General features: G+C 36.9%; 1 protein-coding gene across 1 annotated transcript in view; it reads right to left on the reverse strand.

Annotated features, from left to right (window-relative positions):
• The window catches only part of ANGPT1 (angiopoietin 1), a 159,559-nt gene that overhangs the window by 59,470 nt on the left and 74,031 nt on the right, over positions 1-26,058 (reverse strand). The window contains exons 2-4 of the mRNA XM_061373389.1: positions 23,895-24,050; positions 20,733-20,854; positions 12,169-12,401 (exon numbers count right to left, since the gene is read on the reverse strand). Of these exons, the coding sequence (XP_061229373.1) occupies positions 12,169-12,401; positions 20,733-20,854; positions 23,895-24,050 (511 nt within the window). The remainder of the gene's footprint in view (positions 1-12,168; positions 12,402-20,732; positions 20,855-23,894; positions 24,051-26,058) is intronic.

Below are 26,058 nucleotides of genomic sequence, written 5' to 3' on the forward strand. Positions count from 1 at the left end.
GTGAAGATTATTTTTGCTTTGAGGAGGAAAAATATGCAAAGAGTTACAGCCATGCAGTTTTTGCTGACTTATGGCCAGAGGTATGATCTGTTGTTTCAGTGGCCTAGTCTTGCATATACCAACCTCCACTTGAGAGCAAACATTAAACTGCAACCTAATAACTGTCAGCGTCATCCGACTAGTCCGTGCAACAAGACAGCCGTGCGACAACACAGTTGTGCTGCAAATGTTATACAAACCATAGGGAATAGTACAGACCTGGAGGCTGACTTCAAGTCAGATATGGTCTCTAGATAACCACAGTGCTGCCTAAAAACATAAGTGATAGCTGTGTCATTTGTCCCCCTGTCAAAAAGGACTTGAAAAGTGCATTTTCTGGATTTTAGTATGTTCAGGTACGTAATACATGCTATATGATTTTCCTCTCCAAAAAAAGTATTTCTGGATTATTAAAGCTACCACCATCACACAATATAGCCAATGAGAAAAGGAATCAGAAAATTATAATCCATTGAGATATATGAAATTAAAAAATATTAAAGTTACTTATTATTGGTAAATCATGAGGAACTTTTTAGTGGAGTTACATGCACTTAGTATCCAATTCTAAGCTATTATAAAGACAAATTACCATCACATGATTCAAAACTTTGTCTACATTATTTCCTCCTGTATTAAAACTATGTTTTTTTTTTTTTCTATGAAAAGTCTGAATATCATCATAAAAAAGGGGTGGGGTGAGGTGGATCACTTGGAGTCCAGCAGTCCTCTCAGATAAGTCATTGCTTGTGCATGCTTGTGTACTCATATTTGTTTATTAGAGGGGGCGAGAGAAAGTTTATGACTGGTGTTTGGACACGAATTTTCCTTCCAGCAAAGTATACAGTCACCAAAATTATTTTCAAAGTAATATTTCTTTGTGAGATTGCTCCGAATCTGACAAAAAGAGCTGGCCAAAGGCAAATTGGAAAAAAAGTTCATTTTGATATACTGAAATAAAATATTTCTGTTCTGGGAGCTATTGCTCCATAATCAAGTACATAGATTGTAAATTTGAGGATTCTAATCATAAAACTATACGGTCAAGGCTCCCACTAATCCTGTAAAGTTATGAGTGCGGCTATACCAGGTTACACTGCTACTTCAGACTCTGCAATGTCTCATCTCCAGCATGAGATGCCCTAAGAGTCATGGGGCTTCCTCACCAGAGTTGATATTTTAATCTTCACTGCTCTTCTGTTTTCTCCTTTGCTTGTGCCATCATAATTACTTATATTCTCATTTTCTTTTTCCTTTAGTTCTTTCCTGCCTCAGGAGAACCCTGAGGTTTTGCAAGGACTGGGCTAACACTTGGCTCAAAAAGGAGTCTTCAGTAGGAACAAATGTCCAAAGCAGAGGACTGGAGAAGAGCGTAAGAGCAAGCAAGTATACCCAGGGATTTACAGCATAGGCGTTTCCTCTGCCAGATATAATATCTGGATATTTAATAGTCTCTGAAAAAAATTTCTTCCATGAATTTCTCCAGTTGCTTTTTTGAAGCCACATGAATTTTAGTCATTCACTCTCTTACACATACCATGTGAAGGACAGCCTCCCATTGTTAAACTTCTAGCCAGTACATTTCAGCTGGTCATCATTCATTCTCAGCTGAAAGTGCCAGTAATTTTGCATCCATGTTCTACAAGCATCCTACAATTTCTACTGCATTCTCCTTTTATTATCTTTTACACTGCCTGAAGTATCACAGACATGCTTAATGAATATATTTCACATATTCAATCATCTGTCTTTGTAGTTGTTTCCATCTTTATTTCATTTTGTTGTTTTTTTGTTTTGTTTTGCGGTGGGTTTTTTGAGATGTGGGGTCTAATATTTTACATAGCATTTGAGCACATCATGAATTATACTGTGGTACAATTTTTTTCTGATTTCCATTTGATTCTTTTGCAATAATTTATAAAAAACTATTTTCATTTTGACTACTAATAGGTGAGTATCACCTCCTGTGTCTTTCATCCAAGATTTCCTTGGGAGCTTAGCTTGAGCTTACATGGGTATTTTAGAAGGTGGGAGAAAACAACTCTACAGTTCTTTCCTCATGCTTGCTTACCTGCTGAATGACTAGAATAGAAAATGTCAGCCTTCATTTATGACAGCATGAGTAAACATGGGTATATGTATATATACAAACATTTTTAGTGTCTAAGGAAGCGCTTACTCATAACCCCAAACCCAGTGCAATGGTAGGGTGTCACTTAAAGCAGCAGTGCTGCTCTTCCCATTTCTGTTGATTGTTGACTGCCTCAGCCAGAGAACGATTTCGTTATTAAGAGAGGTGTTTTGGGTCCAGGGAGGGGAGGAGTAAGGTGAGGAGGGGAAGGGGAGGAGGAAGGCTTGGAGTTTTTGTTTGCTTTCTTTGTTTTCTTCTTGTTGTTTGCTTGCTTTATTTGTTATACAGGTTTATTATTCCACTGAAGCAGCTCAGCGATCAGGTTCATGCTGTGACCCCACAATCACTAGACTGGATGGAGAAGTGCAAGGATTTTGTTTCCAAGGAGCAAAAGCAAAAATAACCCCTTTGCCAGCAACCTCCTGCCATTCGTGGCTATGTGCATACCACTGAGTGCACATGAGAGGCCCAAAGGGATGTGCAATCCAGCATAACTACCTGGCCATGCTGAAATGCAGTTACTAAAGCTACGATGATTCTACCAGCCTAGGAACTAGTCCAGTCTCAGATTTGTTAGGAACACCAAGGTTCATTACATATGGAACTCAGATACATACTTTTAAGGTGGGAAGGAAGGAGAATATGTGTAACCAACTAAATGCCTCACATCAACATTGAAAGAACTGTTGTAGCAGCTAACAGAATATTACTCTTCCCTCCCACACACCCTCTAAGAGTCTGAAGTAAGAAAGGCAAACAATTGCACAGCAAAAACACTCAAGCTGCTCAACTACTTATTAAATAAGTCATTTAAAGCAGAATTTCCCTCCTGTAGTGCTGCAGGAATTGACTCGGTCTTGGAAAACTTTAACATAGTGAGCTTTCATCCTCTCCAGGGCATAATTATTTACTACCCAATAAATTATCAACAGTTATCAAGGTTTTTCACAATAAATCCAGCCTTAGTGACTGGTAACAACAATAATACTTCGATTCACTGTGCATTTGAAAGACATCGCTTAGGAATACCATAAAATGGTCCTCATTAGTGAGCTGAAATAGAATGCCTTATGGCCCATTTACAAAAAGATAAAGATACTTAATTATCCAGCTGCAATATAGTTCCTTAAGAGTTTCTGCTTGGGATAGCAGTTTTGTGAGTAACCAGCCATTCACTGAGATGAGAACTAAAGAAGTCTTTCACGAAATGCTACAAGAGAGATTAAGCCACTGGCCTTGTTTAATATTTGTAGTGCCCATATTTCTTTAATTAATTTATATTTTTCCACACAGGCACCCTAATGTCCATTTAGTGTTTCCAGTTGAAGAAAAGCATGTATACAAAGGAATTTTTCACTAACAAGTCATTTGGGTGACACCAACAGTGTTGTTAGTTGGTTTATGTATGTTTATATTCCCTGAATATCTTCAGTGTGACTGAATAATACCATTTTTACAAAGTAGAGTAAAGAGGAATTTGACACTGACCTGTGTTGTAGGAATGAGAGTGGGTAATTGATTTTTAATATTAGCAATCAAGAATTTAAATGTAACTATATGTGCTTAAGATATTAATTTTTCATCACTAACAAATATTGACCTCCTGTTGTGACTATCAGCAAGTTAACAGGGATAAAATATGGGAATCCCCAATTCTGTTTTGAAGAATTTAAATATTTTTCCAGTGACATAAATTTCATATGCTGCGCATTCAGGTTGACTTATTTCAATACAGAATCTCTATTAAACCACAGCCTGGCTTGATCCTACCTAATACACTTTGTATCATTTTATTACACAGCATAACTTGCAAATTAAGGTATCCTTGCCTGAGCAAGGTATGAAAATATCTTTATCTTAAAATCATGATGATTTGGAATTGGTGCTTTTAATTAGTTAAAAAGACACACAAGAATATAAAATTAATCTGTCTCAATGTAGATATTAATAAAAAATAGCACATCACTAATATCTAATAACTAATACCCCCCTTTAACAGATAATATAAAGAAAAAAGTATTTGCAGATGCAATTCACCTCATACTAAGATAATACACTTGACAAAAGTGCCTTTCTTGATGCTAAATAAAGTCCAGACCAGGACTTTACACCTACACTGTAAGTGTTAGGGGCGTCAGCTGAGGCTGACCACCAAAATATCTTACTTGAGCTTTCTGAGCACCCTGAAGATGCATGTCAATACAGAAAGACCCCAAGGGAAACAGGAAATTTATAGTCCTTGAAAAGAAAAAAACAAACAAAAAAAAAAAAATAAAGTTGGTGCTGATGTGAATGCTTAACAGCTACACAACTGTACAAAGAGACCTGGCCTCTGAAGCCCTGTAGCACTCACTTCCCACCTCAGTGGGTCCATGTGCTCTATCACATACAGCTACAGTAAGGGTAAAAAGACCCCTCTTCTCTTCCATGACACTAAATACAAGATTATATTTTTTCCCCAACTTTCAAAATATAAATAAAGGCAGATTAAAATATGAAATGCATCTTTATAATAGTGAGCTTTGCAAATTGCAGGTGGACATTTTCTGACAATGATCTTCTCATCTTTTTTTTAAACTGGGGGTTTTTCTATTATTGTTGTCCTAAAAAAAAGTAAAAGAGCTTGCTCATAAAATCTCTAAAGCAGGAAAAAGTAGAGAGAAACTGAGCAAATGGATGTTTTCTGTATCCTTGAACACACATATTTTAAAGCTTAGCAGAAGCTATTTGCTTTGATATCTCTGGGGGTCAAAGTAGGACTTCAGGACAGAATAAAATGTCTGTCACTTCATTCAAGCATTCTTTTCTTATAACCATGTCTTGAGCACAGTCTTGATCTGCCTCCAACCTACAGCTTGCAGACAAAGTTGGTCAGAAAGTTCTATGCATCTAGAAAAAAAATGTAATTTTGTTTTCTTCTATGCTTCAGAAGCAAAATAATCAAGTGACTGATATGCCAGACTATAGGTTCCTCCCTCACTAGTTATGTCTCATCATGTTGAAAAAACCTTAACAATGTCAAGGCAGAGGTACAAAGCAGACACGAGTGCTTTAAGAATGCAAAGATATTGTTAGGGAAATGGTACCAGACAAAATATGCTGTTATCTCAAAATGTATCTCAGATGGGTACCAATGCTATTCTTTCTGTGCACGGAAGAAAAATGACCAAGAGCTGTATCACACAACCTCATTCTTCTACACTGAAAACTCTTAGATTTAAATACACTCATTATTATTTTCCAGTATATGGTTGAATCAATATAATATAAAAAATTTCTCTTGTTGAACACAGTCCAAACAGTAAGATTTAAAATTATCTTTCAGAACAACAGAATTTCTTGTTCTATCCTGGGATCCCCACTGGGATTTTTTAATTTTTTTTAAATACTAGCTCATATTATGTAAGGTGTCTTTGAAGTCCTTCTAATGAAGTAGGGCAGGATCACTACTGGGGTAATTCTGCTTGTGTCAATGGAGTTTCCTCTGTGCCTGTAACCTTCAGGTCATTTCTTTGAAGTTCTCATTCTGTTCTCATGATCTTCACTTCAGCATAAATTTTTACATCATAACAACTGTGGTCTAAAGAGGTGGAATAGACTACTTACTGTTCAATGTTTTGAATACATCAACTGCTGTGCCTTTTAAAAACATGAATTACACTCAAAATTTTTGGACATTTTTTTTTCCTGCATAATTTTCTAAAATATGAAAATGATCCATAAACCAGGAGATTTGTGCCTTTTTAGAAGTGCCAGACCCACTAACCATGTTATTTATTTCATTAACTCAATAGGTGCTTCTGGGGAGGTAAATTCCTGGCATACATGTGTATTATTTTGAGAATTAAGCTTAGCTTGTTGTCAGCATTCAAGAGGAAGCTAATGCTTCATTTCTCTCCTACTAAGAGGTCACAAAACCAGACATAAATGACAAAACTTTCTCTACTGTTCCATTAGTCTTCTGAAGTATATAAGTTTAGATCAAACATTTTAACAAGGTATATTATTATGCAGTCTGACAGACAACATAAATTACAGGAAAAGCAAAAGTTTATGGTTAAGTATACTTTCCTGATTATTTTTTACATCCCCCTGTCCTGTGGGTAGGAGCACTTGAGCAGCTATTCTAAGTTATGTAAATTAAACTCAACACAGTGTACACTCTAGGTATACTGTCTTATACTGGAATAAAGAGAGAATCTACTTGAAAATACATGGGACTTCTCAATGGACACATTTTGTGACATTGGGCTTCACACATAATTTCCCATTAGACTGATACAATTTATAAATTACTTGGCTTGAACTTGTATACACTTTGTTGATTATAATATTATTTACTGCTTAATGTAATTTGTAGTACTTGGCAGGTTGTGTTTGGGGTTTTTTTGTTTGTTTGTTTTGGGGTGTTTTTTTTTGGTTGCTTGGTTGGGTGGGGGGTTTTTAGTAACGTTTGTGAAACTTTCTACTTAGCTCTACTTATCCTTTTCATAAGTAATTTTTCTGATGCATAAACTTAAAAAGTCAGTCACTAAATTATTTACTGTGCTACAGATTTATTGTTTGACAGTGACAGCAATGTGCTAAAATGTCTTATCCATCCTCAGAAAAATGATACACAAAGTAGTATGAGGAATGAATAGTTTAAAGAAAACAATGATCACAAAATCTTTGCTGACATTTGCAAAGACTGATGTGATCTGTATCCAACTCTTACGTGTTACAAGGGAAGGACTTTTAGTCTTGAAATATTTCTTTGGTGATTAATTAAGCCTTCACCTCAACGTTTCTATTTCTCCATCTTTTGTTGGGGAAAAGTAAAACTTTCAGGCATTTCTATACATTTGAATTTGGAGTTTACTTAATCTTTAAGAAGCTACTTTACATTTTCACCATACTGAACAATCATTTCATTTGGGTAACTAGTGTCTGAAAGTGCTGCCTTTAAAAAACTACATTGTAGAAATTTATTGGCAACCACTGCCAAGATTGTTGCTTCTGCCTAAAAAGTACAAAGACACTGACAAATCTATTAAGCCATAGACACAGGCCAAAATGGAGACATGAGTCCCCACGGTGTCGTGCATATATTGGAGTCTCTGTAGGTTTTCTGACCAATTAGAGTGTCTATTTTAAGGTTTACGTGCAACTGAAATCCTAGAATCACTCATGCTGGGACAGAGGTGGGTGGTATTTTGGAAATCAAACTCACAAACAATTCCAAGTTTTACAGGTGGTCCCCATCCTAGTGCTGGTCTGCACCAAAACTGACACTGAAAGTGGGATCTGGATTTTATATTTAGGTCCACCTATATTTGAAATAATTATCCTTTGTATGGCTTCTACTTTTCTTCTTTCTTCTTTATTTGCCTTTATATCCTTCAGAAATTCTCTTCAAGTTTGCCTAGCCATGGTAGAAGTACTGAAAAACATTTCTTAGAGTTGTTATCCAGTGCTGGGAACTGTGTTAGCTGAACTCCTCAGAGTGTAAAACTAAACAAAAGCAGTTTCTGTTTAGTCCTGTGCTTCTACATGTTCAGCTATGCTTTTCACAGGCTGCTAGCAGGCAAACTTCTGAATGTTTCCCAAATTATCTAAATTAATCTAAAAATGTATTTTCTGATACAATTATGACATTACTGGATGAAATTTATCTCCTGTTTTGTAATCAAAAAGCAATTGTTACAACCAAGTTGGTATAAAATGAAGTTGTGCAGCTGTGTTATTATCATTTTATGAACAATAATTTAAAACCCAGTCATTTCTGCTTCACTAATTGGAAAATCCTGAGTTCTATGACTTATGCAACATAATTTTCCTGTTGCTTTACTTCTCCTGGGGAGGTTTTTTTAGATTCTTTGATATAGACGTTAATTTTTAATATATCACAGGATCATACAATGGGTTAGGTTGGAAAGGACCTTAAAGATCATCCAGTTCCAATTCCCCTGCCACGGGCAGGGACACCTTCCACTAGACCAGGTTCTCAACACCCCATTCAATGTGGCCTTGAAAACTGCCAGACGTGGGGCAGCCACAACTTTTCTGGGTAAGCTGTGCCAGTGCTTCAGCACCCTTACAGTGAAGAATTCTCTCCTAATACCTAGTTCAAATCTCCCCTCTGTAAGCTTAAAGCCATTCCCCTTTGTCCTGTCACTGCATGCCCTTGTAAAAAGCTCCTCCCCAGATTTCTTGCAGTCTCTCTTCAGGTATTGGAAGACTGTTATAAGGTCCCCACCCTGAGCATGAAAGTTACATTGTAGAAATAAGTTTTTAATTTATGGTTGAAAAATACAACAAAGGTTCTTAAAGCCATTCTCAAAATACCATGGCATTTAGATGTACTTTCCAATTCCTCTCAACTCTTGTGTTTACCCTTAGGAATTTACCATTGACAATCTGGTTTTCTAGACTTGATGCCCTGCTTAGATTATGCTTCTTTTCAAAGATAAGTTGCCCTGGTTAAAAGCCTGATGTTTCTAGGGGACCTAACCTTTGCTAGCTCTTTAGCTTTCTAAGATTTCAAAAATCTTTATCACACCCAGTGATATCTAGCAACCTTTACTTAACCAAATACTATTTTTTAATCAAAGGAAAATATATCTCTATTTTAGACTTTTCCTTTTCTCCCTGCCATTAGCTATTTTGCATTCTTCCACAGCAGCATCCTACATACCTTCTTTCCCATCTAATAGTTCTGTATGTTACAGCTCTCTCTCCTCATACGCAAATCGTTCAAGGTCTCTAATTATTTCCATTGTCTTATTCTTTTCTGGACCATTTCTATTTCTGCTATATCCTTTATGAAAGTAGATGACTGAGATTTACTAAATATGAGGCAGAAGGGGCGTCACTGATTTATGTATCACATTTTGTTATTCTCTATCTCCCAATAAATACCAGTTCTCACAGCATATTTTATGTTTGGAACATTAGTTCACACATAAAGACTTGCGTAAGACTATCTAAAATTGATGTTTTGTGCAAATTTAGAGTAGCTCCAAGGTACTTCCCAGCATGCATACTTTTACATCTTCTGCATATATTTGCACAGACTGAAGCTGTTAATTTTTGGTACAACCAAATGCTTTCATATTGTGCCTTCATTAGAGTCATCTTGTGCTCCAGCATAATATCATTTTAACTAAGCTTCCTGGCTCCTTTTTCACAGACAATATGTGGAAACATATCTGCAATTATTTCTCTTCAAATAAAAGATATCCAAGAAAAATTCTGAACACGATAATACACAAATGGTAATGGAGTCCAAAGTAAAGAGTTTTAGTTAGACCATTAAAATTATACTTAGGCATTTGACTTCATTGAGCATCTTCTCTTGCTTCCATAGTTCCTCAGAAGTAAAATTCTGCTGAAAAATCTGGTTTCCAGGTACCTGAATTTATACCCAGGAGCCCAATTTGAAACATATACTTCTGTATCCTCACTTGAAGTTTTTATAAGAAGCAGCTGAGGATATAAAGTTTAGTAAAAATGTTGGTTTGTTTGGTTTTTTTTTCTTTGAGTCAAATTCAAAACTGTCAGAAAATCTTCCTAACCTTAAAAAGAACTTGCAGTATATCCCTGTATGAGAATAATATATCTTTCATTTCAATATTAATTTTAAAGTACTCCTGAGCTCTGTTAGAACACTCTGAACACAGCTTTGCCAGGTTTCTTTGCCAGAAGACTGTAAAGCATAATAAAGGATTTGCATTGCATCACAATGTTTCTCTATTGATATGAGAACAGCCTACTATGAAGGATGTTATTTAATTCAAAATGCTGGGCAACTATATAACAGAATAAGCAGAAGGGAACATTTAGAATGAACATGGGGGAGGAAAAAGGTTTTTTAAAAAGAAGCGTTCTATCAACACAGGCCCAAGCTTGCAACAGTTCCAAAGAAAGAGATATAATCCTCGTCACTGGAGCAGTTTAGATTTAAGCCACACAAGTTGCATGGGAATATATAGTAGAGAGCAAACCCACAGTGCCTTGAGGTGAATAGTTTGAATAACCTAATATGTCTTCTGCCTTTTAAACAGAGTATTAAATAACGATGCAGGTGATGAGGTTTTGACAGGGGAGACAGGGTTGTTTTCTGAGGGCTTTGTTTGGGTTTTGTTTTGTTTTTTTCCTTTTCATTTTTTAGATAATTTATGGCACTTAAAGCTCTAGAATTACAATGAGCAAATATGCTGGGGTCTTCGCACTGCTGGTACTTAACCTTGCATAGACCTCTTTCATCCATGCTTCCACATTCACTGAATGACTAGCACAGCTCACACATCTCTAGTTTCTCTCTAGGTTCCTTTATCAGAAGGGTTTTGATGGCTTTCTCCCAGATGGATATTAACTTATTTCCTTAACTTTCTTTCTCCCAGTATTCTTAACCCTCTGCATGCTATACCAGGCACATCTGTTAATCCCCTTTTAGCCGGTATTTTTAGTATATGCCTTTTCTCTTATATTCACCCTTACATTTCTTCTTCCCTCTCTTCTGTATGACTTTGCCTTGTTTTCTGTGGTTACTGATTTGTTCTTTCCAGTGTCCCATTTCGATCCTTTACAGTAGTCTCCATTCATCCATTTCCCTTGACCAGTTCTGGTGAAAGGAATTTATTTCCAGATAAATTCTACATTGTCTTTAGCATTTGAAAATTGCTATCTTACCTGATTTCTCAGTCTCTGTAAGTAAACTGCTCAAGCAAGTAAACTTGAGAATTGTACTAGAGTTTTTGTCAACCTCTTTTTCCAAGGGTGTTATTTCTATTTTTTGTGTTTGTAATGTGCTTCATGCACCCAAAAAATACAACAAAGTCCAGCAAGGCAGAAGGAAGAAAAATGATCCCTTATTATAAATAAAATCTCATTCAGGAGAAGAAATCTGCTCTTGTGAGATCTCACCTGGAGTATTGTGTGCAGTTCTGGTGTCCTCAACATAAAAAGGACATGGAACTGTTGGAACAAGTCCAGAGGAGGGCCACGAGAATGATCAGGGGACTGGAGCACCTCCCGTATGAAGACAGGCTGAGAAAGTTGGGGCTGTTCAGCCTGGAGAAGGCTGCGTGGAGACCTCATAGCAACCTTCCAGTATCTGACGGGGGCCTATAGGGATGTTGGGATGGGACTCTTCATTAGGGACTGTAGTGATAGGAGAAGGGGTAATGGGTTAAAACTTAAACAGGGGAAGTTTAGATTGGATATAAGGAGGGAATTCTTTCCTGTTCGGGTGGTGAGGCGCTGGAATAGGTTGCCTAGGGAAGCTGTGAATGCTCCATCCCTGGCAGTGTTCAAGGCCAGATTGGATGAGGCCTTGGGTGATATGGTTTAGAGTGAGGTGTCCCCGCCCATGGCAGGGGGGTTGGAACTTGATGATCTTAAGGTCCTTTCCAACCCTAACTATTCTATGATTCTATGATTAATCTTTTGGATGTCTCCAGCTCCATAAGTGCCTACATTCATGTTCATCATTAATCTTTTGGATGTCTCCAGCTCCATAAGTGCCTACATTCACGTTCATCAGCATCATAACTTATACACATAGGCATAAACTTCTGCGTTACTTTCCTATGTTTAGTACCCCGTTCTCTCCATTGATGGTAAAGGAAGTCTAGAGTAAATTAGATATAGGTATCTACAAACATCCAAGGTTAGCTGGATTACCCCTAACAAAAGGAGATGCTCAGAGCAACAAATCAGTATTGCTAATGTGAAGTCAATGCAATTATGGCCTACATCAACTATAGTCAAGTTTTAACAACTCTATGATATTAAATAAAAAAATAAATGAAATACTACTGCTAGTACAAGGGTCAGCCTTAGCTTTGTCCAAACTTTATTTGATTTGTGGGTTCTCAGCAGCTGTTTTGTTCTCAGTTAAATTGTCCTTCTCTTTCTTGGAATAAGCTCATTAAGCTTTGCCTTTTCAAAATTTCAGGACTTACTTCAGACGAAATTTGCCAGACCTTCTAATATTTATAAAGCTTCTTTCTTACCTCCTTCCTTAGAACAAAGAGTGATCAGATTGTGGACTGTATCCATCAGTTCAAGCTGCTGTTTCTGCAGGACACTGTTATTGCTTGTTGCTTTGTTTAACTGTTTCTCTAGTTCCTGGATTATGTAGCTTTGTCGTGTGACCAAGCTCTGTAGGTTCTCTTTTTCTTCCTTCAAAGTGTCCAGTTCCTCTTTATGTTTTTCTTCCATTTCTAAAATTCTGTGCTCAAGTAAACTAAAATGAAATAAAACAATTAGTAGATATTATTTAGTGACAATATGTTTATTGAGAAAACAAAACTATTTTATTTTTCACTATAGACTTCAGTAAATAAAACTTTTATTCTAAAAATGTCACATCTACTAATTCAGTTCACTGAATTAGTGGGCTAAATTATATTTTTTCTGTCAAGTATCCAAATATAACTGATCTCTTAGGTTCCATGTCCAGTCGTTACACCCATCCAAGTACATGAGCATAGGGCCAATAACACATCTGTATGTACAACTTCAGGCAGAGAAGTCTATGGTAGGCAAAAGAAAGAGAAGAGAAAGGCATGGAAGGGGACACTATAGGCAGTATGGGTAGACTGATATGATAAGAGATAGAAATCAAGCGTAAACTAAGGAAGATTTTGTGAAGGCACTTGCCACTGAATGGAAGATAAGCATTAGGAGCTATGGAGTTACATCAAGAGATGTGGAACCCACAATAACAATACCATTTGATGTGGTTTGTAATGTTAGGAAAGGAATTGTGTGCCAGATTAGTGGTATCTGTTTCACATGAAGTATAGTACTATTTCCACAAAAGATAAATCAGAAACTTGCTTTTTAAGATAGGTTTCACTTCTTTTCCTTGAGCCCACGTACATATTTTCCTGCTCACTTTCCTCCACCCCTTCACCTTTCTGGTTCCACAAAAGCCTCCTCATTCAAGAAACTGTTGGATATCATACTATGCAACCTGCTTACATCACTTTTTATAAATAATTTTACACATGTATGGAAACACTTTCTCCCAATCAGTATTTTTTTCCCAGTATGGTCTCTGTCCTGAGTCGGAAGTGTGCAATTTGCAAAGATCCAAGACATATGATTATATGCCGAAGAATAGAGGAGCTGTACTCAAAGGACATCTAATATATGTCAACAGCAAAAAAGAAGTTTTTTCAGGCCAGTGCTTTAATCCTGTGGTGGGAGCTTAGCATAAATAATTTATTAATATTAGATAAAGAAAGTAATTCAATCCCTCTGCTGTTTTCTGTTTCATAATATTACACTGTGCACCAAGAGGTGTTTCTCATGCCCATAAACCAACTGGGGGTTACAAAGTTGCCAACAAACTACTTCCTGTTTAAGTCAGTCTTTGGTTTTATTTATTTATTTGCACTCTCCCCCCACCTTTGTTTTTACTCCTGGATAATAGATCAGTGGCAAAATGCCCACATAATTTCAGGTCATTTAACCTAACTGAAGAATGTAATAAAATCCATATGGAGGTGGGCTTTTTTTACTAGATATCACAGAGCCTTAACATGAGCTGTTACAAATTATAACAATGCAAAGATTAAATTCAGGCCTTGGATTTGCTTTAAAAACTAGAGTAATATTTTTTTCTTCCTTTTTCTAAATAAAAGAAACCAAGCAGCAAATCTTTCTTCTGAAACATTATAAATATGGGACTTACAAAGACAAGAAAATATACTTTGTAATACCAACATACTTAGTTCTGTGAAAGTCAGCAGGATCTGGGTAAAGAAGGAGAAAAAGAAAAGATGGGAAGGGAAAACATTCTTTTTGTGGTGTCCCACATGCAAAGGGAAACATGATATCTCATTTTTAAAGGCTCAATAATTAGTAAGAAGCATATCAAGATTCAGTGGACAGGAATCAAATGATAGAAAGTTTCAGTCTGAAACAAAGTATGGATTCTGAAGCCAAAGACAATAAATTATTTTAACACCTTATCAGACCTGTAGCTGATTTTCATTCATTACTTGAACTCTAACATTAAACATGATGCCTTTATGCTCTAGACTCACATCTATTTTTTGAGAAAATTTCTGTGAAAGTCTTTTAGCCTTTTTTATGCAGAAGGTCAGACTAATAGTTTAGTTAGAATCCACTGAAAATGTTCTGATGGAACTAGTTGTAGTCATAAAATGCTGTTAAAAAAAATGTTCCAGGTGAATTTTATCCGTTCTGTCCATTTTTTTTCACAGAAATTATTGAAATGATATTTTGACTCTCTTTTAACTTTGCTGATAGACTATAAGTTGCATATCAATGCACTTTGATTAGGAACAAGGTAGACCCTGGACACAGTTTCTGATAGAATGGATGCTAGGTATGACCACATCCCAGTCTGACATCTTAACAGTTCATCAAAAATGTTATGCTTTGCTAATGTAAGAGAAGATACCATTCTTGAAATCATAGAATCATAGAAGTCAGATTATTGCTTTATATTTAAATGCTAATACAAAAAAGGTCCCTTTACCTTTATGTAGATCCTAGTACAGTACAGGTCATTTTCCTAATTCTGCGACATCCTATTTGTATGTTCACATCTAAATGATTTCCATACCTGAATGTTTCCATATAAAAGAAAGAGCCTTTGATAGCCACAATTAGTGCATTTCATTTTTTGTTTCCCACCATGGCCTTCCTAACACTATAGTAAATGAACCCATGGTGAGGGCAGTCTTACTTGTAGCAATACTGGCCATGCCAATTAAAACATGAAAGAAGACAACAATCTTTAGTGCCTCCCAGCTTGCCATCTACAGAGACAGACAGCAAGCAGATGTTTTACAGCTTTAGTAATAATACATTCTAATATTTATGAGTGGTGAGTCAACATGTGGTGGAAAGTTGGTAGTGTCATAGCACTTGGTTCCTTTACAGTTTTCTTCATGATTCAAAAATTGGGTTGTTATAAAAGGCGAAACAAAGCTATTTAAAGGAATGCATATGCAGTTATGCAATGAACTTTCTATATCTATAAATCTACAACAGATAAGGATAAGTCCTGAGGATAGGACCACTCCCTGGGAGAAATAGAAAACATTCGTTGTATTTTACTAGGAATCAGTGAGAAAATTTTGGTCAAAGCTCTAAATAAAGAAAAAAAAACTGCACAAAGATAGAGGATTTCTGCATTGGCCTGTTCCAAAAGGAAGAAATCCTTAAACAGCATGAGAAAAGCTGCTCTTACGAGATTTGATTCCAATGTGGCCGGACTTTTTAATCTCTGTACTTACATTCAAATTTATAACAGCTCATTTGAAAGAAAAAACTGCTAGAAACCTCATAAAAAATCTTGAAACAGGTTGAAACCAATTACAAAAATATTCAGATTTTTTTTAACAGCTGAAAGAGCAGTCTGTTCTCTCTTTTTTGCTTGTGACATTGGACAATTTCCAATAGAAAAATACAATGAAGAAACAATTTTGCTGAGTGACTGGGAAAGATATTTTCCCATTTTTTTAAAGATGCATTTTAAAGACAAGGTTAAAATACAAATATTTCTACTAGTTTTTATCAGTGACTGTTGCTGCCATAAAATGTTAAAGAAAATGAAAAGGAGGCTGCCTCTATACCAATTAATCCAACAATATGTAAAGGCTGACTAGATTTGTTATATAACATTCTTTCATGACAGGTTCCAGTCCAATGTTATGGGCATGATGCAACGACTTGTTTTTTACAGTAAGTTTACTCTATGCTTCCTATACCTTCAAAATTCCTATTTATTTCCTATACATTTGAAAGTCCTAAATGTTTTAAAATATTTACTGACCTAGACAGATGAAGTAGTTGTGGGCACTACAATACTCACAGTAAAAATAAATCACCATTGACTAGAAACATCGCATATATACATATGTGTGTAGGTATATATGCACACATGTACATACAGGTATGAATGTACATTTTTTTAGAATTGCAGCCTTCAATTTAGGGAAACAAATTGGTCATTTGGGGAACAGGTAATCAAGTTGTGAAGAAACAGATGTTGTTGTTAGAATGGATAAATACCCGCATTATCTGCTGGACAATGACTCTTTGGAGTCATTATCTAGAAGGCAGTTAAATTAAAACCAAACGCGCACACATACACACCAGGACCAAACAACCTTAGTTTTGCTAAAGGTTAACCATATCTCAGTGTCTAACCTACTGATCTTGGAAAGGCTAAGAATCTATTTTCAACCATGCAAATGACGTGTTAAGTTTGTTAGGATATAAGCCAGTAGGATTCCTGGGCGCAACTGTGGTATGTCCAGCTGATTCAGAAAAAGACCTCTGATAATGTTGGAGAGGGTAGAAGACCCATACAGAAGTCAAAGAATGACTTCCAGGGAAAGCTGTTGTCTTTTTGAAAGGTGATGAAGTAGAACGTATAGAAAGCACTCTAGTAGCTCTCTGGGGAGGAAGTAAAGTCTGGTTTAGACAATCTGCCTTATAAGGTAGATAGTTTACTCACTAATCCATTCCAGACCACAGCAGTTTAAGGGATTTTTTTATCTTTGTTTTCAGAAGCCTCAGTTTAGATATGTGAGAACAGGATACAGACCAGATCTTGGAGATGGACAACTTTCACATGAATATGATCTCTTCAAAAATCTGGATTTATTAAAAATATAGATTAAACCACTTATTTTGTTGAGCAATTCAATAAAAACAACTAATGTAGAAAAAGTTCTTTGGCTGTATACATGTGGTTTTCTTATACTATTAAGTATAAGAAGACAAAAAAGGTAGAGAATTTAAATGCTTATTTTTGAGTTCAAGAATGCTATTTTCTCATTGAGACAGCTTCTTTGTACTTCCTTTTACATGAGTAAAATTTCCCCTATATTGTTAGGTGCTGACCACTCATTGTTACTTTGGTGATCTGATATTCTCTTATGAGTTTAAGGAATTGAAAAAATATGTGTTGCCATATTCCTCAAGGCCAGTAACTGGTCACCTAACATCAGTAAGCCTATTTTTTTTTTTTTTTTTTTAATACCACTGATAATACCATTGCAAGCAAAAAAATAAATAAAAATATATAAATTTATTTTTTTGGTACATTTGAAACCTTCCAATGAAACTCATCATAGGTACTATATTTCTCCATATTTCACACAGTCAGGTGGAAATTCAAGAATCATTGAGCCCTCACTTTTCATAGGACACAGCAGTTCTTGTATTGAATGTGTTAATGTAGTTTGCCTGCAAATTTCAGTCAAATTTTATATTTAAATTTCACGTCCACTATAAATTGCTGGAAGATCCAGAATTCCATTATGTTTTTTCTCATTTGTTTCATGTGAGTAAATAAGAAGTTGATTTCACACTTGTATATTGAAACAAATGGCACACAATAAGTTAAATGCAGAGGGTACACTATGGGAAAAAAGAGGGGGTGATAAAGGAACTTTAACAGGGGAATCTTTCAAGAATAAATCAAAATAGTTTTTAGAAAGCTCTTGTGGGAGAAAAAACTGCAATGGAAGAAACTACCATTTACATTATAGTGGGTGGGAATCCACAAAACTAAGTTATTTATGGCATGAAAGCACTTAATAGAAACATGATTCTGGGACAAATGTGACTGTACTTATGCCATGGAATATCTTTCACTTCAGCAAGATAAATAGAAAAAAATTGGCCACTCTTCCCAGCAGAGGCAGGAAGTAAAGAGAAAGGCCAAGAATAGATATATCTCTTTCTCTAAAGATCATGCGTTGGTCTCTTGTTGATACGCAGTGTTCATTTTCTTTAATGTACTGTAGTACATCAACGATCAGCTATTATTACTGTAATATTTTGCATTACTTTAATCCAAAATCCATTTTCTGGTAGCAATTGTTTTTATTTTAGCACAGAGAAAGAAATTATCTGCCTACAGTACACCATCTCTTCTGATTATTTTTGTGACGATAACATTTCCTACACTCATTCTCACAGTGTCATGCACCTACTGCAAAAGAAAGGCCCCCTCCAAACATGCTACAGTCCACGCAGGCAATGTGGATAAAAGTTTTCTCTATTTTATTGAGGTGAAAGTGATATGGAGAAAGACAAAGACATTTCAATTGCAAATAACTACTGAACATAACCTGATGGGTAATCTATAAGTACTGCTCAAATCTAAGTCAAACTAAAACTAAAATTATTGGCATGCCCAGAAACCTGAAATCTGCTGAGATCACCAACATGTGTCCCATACTGAACTTGATACACATATAATTGATTTCAGGATCAGGACCTACAAGGCCAAGTCTAAGCATTTCTTTGTTAGGAGTAGATGATGATACAGAAGCTGACAATCCACATTTCAGTGGAATTATAACACTGACCTTTCCCTAATTTTATCATTTTCAAAGAGGGAATATAAATCCTGGAAATGTATGCCAGGTACTTGCTTCATAATAAGATCAAACTCCGTGTGCTTTTTCATTCATTCACATACAAATTTACTTCTGAGAGAAAGAACTGCGTATAAAATGTGCTTTTTAACGTATCCCTCCTTTTCTTCTGAAAAAACAAGGCAGACCATTTTGTCATGTCATAGACCATTTCATCATAATGGCAGCCAAGTCAAAGGTCAATTTAAGTAAAACTTACTTGCTTACTGACATGAAAGTTTTACACCCTGACACATTGTTAAGGTAAATAAATAATTTCAGATTATTAAGTACACAAGATAGTCTCTTGAGCAGCCAGTAAAATTTTGTTGCTAACCAGATTGCAGAGGATAAAAATGCAAGTATTTATATACTTAACTAATGCTTGAGCTAATCCCAAATTGAAATAGTTTTTAAAATATGCAGAATGAACTGTCTCTTGCACATGCCTATCCTTTTAGTGGAAGAGCCCATATATGCACTTCAGGTGAATTCCTTAATTTTGAGATATCTGAAATTAATTCTGCACTAATTTATTCATATTTCCAGCTGGTCAAGGGAAATTTGTGGAGTTCAAGACTTTTCAACGTAATCCAACTTCTCTAGAATAACATCTGCTGGAATTACTGGTTATAAACAGTTGTTAAATACATCAAATTGGTCTTCATAACCAGTGGCAAAAATGGTATATTTTTTTACTAACTTTGCAACTAGACATATCTACCAAAAACATCTTATTAACAATATTTTCTATTTTTCATCACTATCCAACCATGAGACACAGATGAGCCTGTCTGCCAAGATGATTGTGCCTTGAAGAAATCACATTTAAGAAAGGGTAAAACCACTACATGACAGCTTTGAGAGGTGAGGGACAATAGTGAAAGAAAGAATGCTGCAGACACCAAGGTCAGAGAATAAGAAGGAGGTTCCCCTGCAGCCCATGGAGAGACCATAGTGGAGCAGATATTTCCCATGGAGAACTTCGCAGCTGAGCAGGTGGAGATGTCCAGAAGGAAGGTTCAGCCTTGGAGAGCCCACATTGAAGAGATGGACTGCAGTACATGGGAAAGAACCATGCTTTCCCTTTCCCATGGAGAAGGGAAAATGCAAGAGGAAGGAACAGGTGAACAAACCACAACCCTCATTCCTCATCCAACTTTGAGCAATTGCGTTGCTCAAAGGCAGGGCGGCAGAAGATCCAGGAGTGAATCTGAGTCTGGGAAGAAGAGGAGGTATGAGGCAAACATCTTTTCAGTTTTGTTATTATTTCTAATCATCCTATGCTGTTATTAATTGGCAATAAACAAAGATTTTTTTTCCCCATGGCATTACCTGGTACATGATCTCCCTTCTTTATTTTGACCACAGGATTTTTTTATCATATTTTCTCCCTCTGTCCTCTTGATGAGAGGGAGTAAGAGAGTAGCTGGGTGGGCATCTGGCAGCCAGACAAGGTCAATACATCACACTGAGATACTGGATTCCTGAATCCAGCAGGGACTGAGTCCTGTGTTACAGAAGAACCTCTCCAAGTGAGGTATTCTCTCTGCAGGAGACGTACTTTTCTGAAGCAGACAAAGGGACAACACTGGAAATTCTTCTTGACCCTCATTTCACTGCTTATGCAGTTACGCTCTGCTAAACAGTTTTTTCTTCAATTTCAACATAAACCCCAAAGATTTACCATTCACTTATTCTTTATTTTTTAAATGGAGCATGGCTCCAAGTATGCTAGATACAAATGAGTCCACAGAGAAAGATTCTTCCTTGTATGAATTAAAATTAGAAAGATGAACTTTTAGGTAGTTGATAATATCATAATTTATTATTAATATTTTTCTACCTGAAAATGCTCATACAAGTTATGCTTTTCAGTGGGAGGAACTGTGGCCATGTGACAAAGTTGTGAAGAAAAAAACTGAGTTGTAAACTTACAGTTCGCACAAAAGGTGGTAAAAATCAACTTACATTTAGTATACTTGAGCTAACACAGTGTAAGTTCACACCGTAGCACTTTTAGCCATTTTATAAATATTACCTATACTTTCCACTTACCATATTTGCATCTTTCTTTTCATCAGTTTCTTAGAACAAAGTACACAGAGACCACTTTGTGATGAACAGAATAAAAATGGAAAACACCAATTACTCATTTTTACCTGTTTTTCTCATGGATTTTCAGGATTTCATGCGTTTGTTGTAGCAGTTGTTTTTCTAGCTTGTATGTTGACAGTGAATTTTCTAGTAGCTGAATTTCAAGTCTGGATGTTTGATTTAGCACCTTAAGGATAAATTAAAAACATTAATGTTTATATTGTCCTGGTTATGTTTCTATAGCAACATAATGCAACAATTTCATACTGATTTGATGATTCATCAAAAATTGTTTCTAAATCCTTTTATAACCTCAGCTGCTCAGCTGGTGCAAATGAACTCATCCAAGCTACACTGATACGTACCAGCTGATATTCTGGCACCCTGTTTACTTTAGAATAATACTAGATCAGCAGAAAAAGGAAAGGTGATTGCCAAACAAACTTCATTTCAATGGAAAGAACATGAGGCATGCCTCAAACATGAATTCCTACAAAGCATGCTTCAACCAGAAGAGTGCAAGAGTACTTGGACCACAGCCAAAGTGTTGCATCCGCTATTTTGTAAATAGAGCTCCTATTTTAGCTTTCCCCTGAGTTCTCTCTTTTGCCGTGTTGGCAAAAGTCTGGTGTCTGCTTATGTTATCACAACTTGCACTCTTACACAGATTTTTAAGATGCAGGCTATGATCCTAAAACATTGCCTTATGCAATCGTCTTTCACTTTAGTGGTGGTCTGTATTAATAGCCCATTTTACTAAGTACATCAGACTGAAAGAGGCCTTTTAACTAGAAGAAAGAGAATAGATTCTAACAAAAAAAAATAGTTCAAAAGTGGAAATAACAGAATGCTTTCAAGAGTGAAATCAACATTAATGTTAGCTAATTTTATTCAGATTTGTCATCCATTAATAGAGACTGAAGCAGAGTGTGTTAAGAGTTTTTGTAAAAACGTGTGCACACAACAACTGAGATGCAATCACTTCTGGAACTGAAAATGCTGCCTTTTTAATGGAACCTATCAGACCTTTCTTGAATATGTATCAATATCATAGGATTATATGGCAGTATTTTCTCATGCATGCCTGATAAGAACTTGTTACAGGACAGAAAGCAAAGAGAATGGCCCTCAAACTCGGCCCAGTGCCCTGTTTTTTTTTGAAATTGCAGATGCTCACAAAGCAGCTTGGGCTGGTTTTGTTTAAGGGTACAAAGGTTGAAAAAATTGGACATTGTGCGAAGCTGTTATTATTTTTCAAGATGGATACATCTGTTAATGACAGGAGGCAGCAACACAGTTTCAGAAGGGCATGGCAGAAATTGAAAGTGTATTACAAAGGCTAGCAAGAAGACAGGAAACCACCAACAGATTTCCAAAGAGGATAACTCTGTGGAGTAGTCTACGAAATGGCAGTAAAGCTTCAGGTAGAGAAGAAAGCCTAAAGGGAATCCATGGGATTTTGGATGGGACAGGGATTAAGAGGGGTCAGACAGATTTAAGGACATGTAGGCTGTATCTCCAATCTTTCAGACTCCCCCTTACTCTGCTGTGAGTCCTTATTACATGCATGAGATCCTAGCCTGCTTTTCTCCTTCTTGTATCCTACAGACCTTCAACTTCCTGACATGCAGCTGGCTACCTCTAACACTACCAAGAGCAGTGTCTTTTCACTTTCTTGAGCCACTTCCACCACTCTTTTCTGATTGATGGTAGAGCCAGTGACTACAGGGACGTTCTCATACTGCTGAAAGAGGGGAGGTGGGAAATGCCATCACTGAGTCAGAGCAAGTACTGCAGCAAAAATAAGGAAAACATATATATATACATATATATCATAGAATCACAGAATAGATAAGGCTGGAAAGGACCTTAAGATCACCTAGTTAAAACCCCCCTGCCATGGGCAGGGACACCTCACATTAAACCAGGTCACCCAAGGCTCTGTCCAACCTGGCTTGGAACACTGCCAGGGATGGAGAATTCAAAACCTCCCTGGCCAACCCATTCCAGTGCCTCACCACACTCACAGTAAAGAACTTCCTCCTTATATCCAATCTAAACTTCCCCTGTTTAAGTTTTAACCCATTACCCCTTGTACTATCACTAAAGTGCCTAATGAAGAGTCCATTCCCAGCATCCCTATAGCACGCCTTCAGATACTGGAAGGCTGCTAAGAGGTCTCCACGCAGCCTTCCCTTCTCCAGGCTGAACAGCCCCAACTTTCTCAGACTATCTTCATATGGGAGGTGCTCCAGCCCCCTGATCATCCTCGTGGCCCCCCTCTGGACTTGTTCCAACAGTTCCATGTCCTTTTTATGTTGAGGACACCAGAACTGCACACAATACTCCAGGTGAGATCTCACAAGAGCAGAGTAGAGGGGCAGGATCACCTCCTTCGACCTGCTGGTCACGCTCCTTCTGATGCAACCCAGGGTACGGTTGGCTTTCTGGGCTGTGAGCTCACACTGCTGGATCATGTTAAGTTTCTCATAGACCAACACCCCCAAGTCCTTCTTGGTAGTGTTGCTCTGAATCTCTTCTCTGTCTTATATTGCTAAAAGAATTTAAAAGGCAAAAAGTAGTAGAATCTTTGCAATAAGCACAGTGTGAATTTGTACTCTGTGTTATGATAGTGATACTCTTGTCACTTCAATCAAGACAGTGATTTTGGTGCAGTCATATGGAGATGGCTCTTTATATTCATGTGATGCTATATAATTTTACAGTAATAACAAACACACAGTATTTTAGAAAGTAGATGATGCTTGTCCCTCTTCATGGTTTAAAATCTTCAGATATACACTACTTTTCAAATAGCTAGAATCATCTTGCAGAAAATAGAAAAACTTTCTTGTAATAGTAAAGAGGCAAGCAACAATGGAGATCAAAGGCTCTGTTTTCACCTGAAGCTCTTTATTTAGCTTGACACTTGTATCATTCACAGTTGGTAGCTGGGCTGTTTATTTGAAGACAAATGGTGATTCAGTTTCCTGGAGAGTCCTGCCTGTCTTATGTGCATACAGCTAAATACACTAGCCAAATGAAATCAGAAGGCAGACACATAAACAAGTGTCAGTCATCACCACTGGTAGTACCAAGAAACAAAGTGTGTATGTTTCTTGGAGGTATGTGTTGAAACATTTTGTGTGGTGATGCATTAGAATAGGAAGAAGATGATAAAAGCTCTCTGCAATTGACGCTTTTAGAAAACCACTCTGGGAACATACCTGGGTTTCAACATCCGTGAGTTTTCTTGTCTGCTCTGCTGTCTGGCTGAGGAGGCTGGTCCCTATCTCAAGCATGGTGGCCGTGTGGTTCTGCACAGCATTTTGCTGCAGCTGTACCATCTCCGATTTCATGTTTTCCACAATGTAGTTCTCAAGCTGCAAAAGAGAAAGGGTTGTAGCTGTGGTATTTTTGCCTCTTTAGGCATTCTGGTAACAGGGTGGATATCTGGCATTCTTGCTAAAAGGGGAAATTTCAACCTTTTCAGGGGGAGGCCAAGTCTTATCTGGCCCTGTGATTGTGGGGGTAGGGTCCTGACTATCTGTGTATCCCTTTCCAGTCACAGAGTCCCAGTGTTTTTCCAAGTATCACAGCCTGCTGGTATGAGGTGGAGCAGGCCCTGCCTGCCTCCACCTCTGTTAAGGTTGCAGTGAACATCTATGGTAGAGACGTCATGACAGTTCCAAGCGAATCCCTAAAACAACAAAGCACACTATAGGGAAATGTCAGGAGCTACTTGTATATCGTAACTTACATGTGAGCCCTTCCTGGAAGAGATCCTTCCATATCCTAAACTACCTCCCCTGGATTTTTCCTACCTCACAGTTTCATCAATATGACTTTTTACTGGGTTAGATCCCCACAAAGAGTTTCACAAACTCAGCAATCAGCACAGTTTAGTTTAGTTGTGATCAGTAAATTGTAAAGGAATGAAGACACTGTCAATGGCAATAAAAGAAGGAAGTTCTTGACCAAAAAACATAGAAAGCTACTTTGTTCCTTTTGCTTTTGTTCTCTTGATACTGTTTGGTTTTCATTTGCAACCTGTTGAACAGAATCTGAATAAGGACTCTCTTAATAAATTGGGCACCCTAGAGAGAGGGGCACTTTTTGTTTTGATTTGTTTTAGTTAACATAGGCAGGTCATTCCCCTTCTAGCTACCTAGGTCCTTGTCCAGCCACAGCACACCAGAAACTTGGGAATAGTCTACAATATAATGAGATTGTTTGCTACTTATACAAGCAGTGTTTTGTAATCTTGCTTGGTGTGCTCTGTAAAGTATTAACATAAGAATGGTAGCCCAGAACATTTTTTTTTCAATACCTTCCATTCCAATCAGTTGGAGTGCAGCCAGTGAAGGACATCCAGTGAAGATTCAGTCCTCAGCTTCTTTCTGTGGCTTATCTTTTTTTTACGGTTAGCCAGTTCCAGACTTAAGCAACCACTGTTTTACCTAATCAGGTCAATCACATTGGACCCGCTTCTTCAGCAGTAAGCATATTTCATTGTGAAAGGTAAGATGCACAACTATATAGTATGAACCAGATGGAGTTTATTTAAAGGCTGAAGAAAGGAGCAGGAGTCAGATATACAGTATGATTAATAAGACAAGCTGCTTTCATCTTATCTGTAAGCATACTTGTGCTTAGGGGGAGCTACAGTTAGATGTTCTGACAAGCCACGTCAGCTGAGCTCACAAACGATTTATCAAAATTTAATTATTTATGTGCACCTCCTACTAGTTTTATAAACACTTTGACAGAGAAAGAACACTGCCAAAGTGTAAAATGTTTTCTGCATAAGCAGTTGTTAGTGTTCTCTTTGTTTGTTTGCTTACACCAGTTTGGAGAAGCACTTAGTACTCATGTTGGTCAAAACCAAAGTGGATTTCTTATAGTTTCAGACATCAAAAACGTTTGCTGGAATTACCAAGCAACCACTCTGTGCTGAAAACCTGCAGTATTTTAAGTGGTAGGGAAAATTTATTTTGAATACTCTGATAAGTATTAAAATGAGATTTAGCAGCCAAGGAAAACTGCATTACAAAACAATGTCTTCAATGGATGCCACCTTTTTCCACTCACAGTCTAAATTCACCGCTCTGTTTTAGTTTATTACTGTGAGATAAGTGTTATAAATATTATGCTAGTTCAAGGGAGATTTTACAGATCCATCAAATTTCTACACCATGCTTTTATGTTCAGAAGTATTTTGTCTATATATCTCTTTCACATTTAATAATGTATTTTTATCAACCCTTTGCTTCTTGTTTCCTAACCAATTTTTTTCTTCTTTTCCCCCTCAAACTATCTCTTGGCTGCAAATAATCTCTATGAAAGAGCCCCACAAACTGGATGGTCCATATTCTCCATATTGTGGTCCAG

Source organism: Neopsephotus bourkii, unplaced genomic scaffold (assembly GCF_033783945.1).
Source record: "Neopsephotus bourkii isolate Nb327-2 ecotype Australia unplaced genomic scaffold, CSIRO-AGI_Nbou_v1 NB_1630, whole genome shotgun sequence".
Classification (NCBI taxonomy): Eukaryota; Metazoa; Chordata; class Aves; order Psittaciformes; family Psittacidae; genus Neopsephotus; species Neopsephotus bourkii.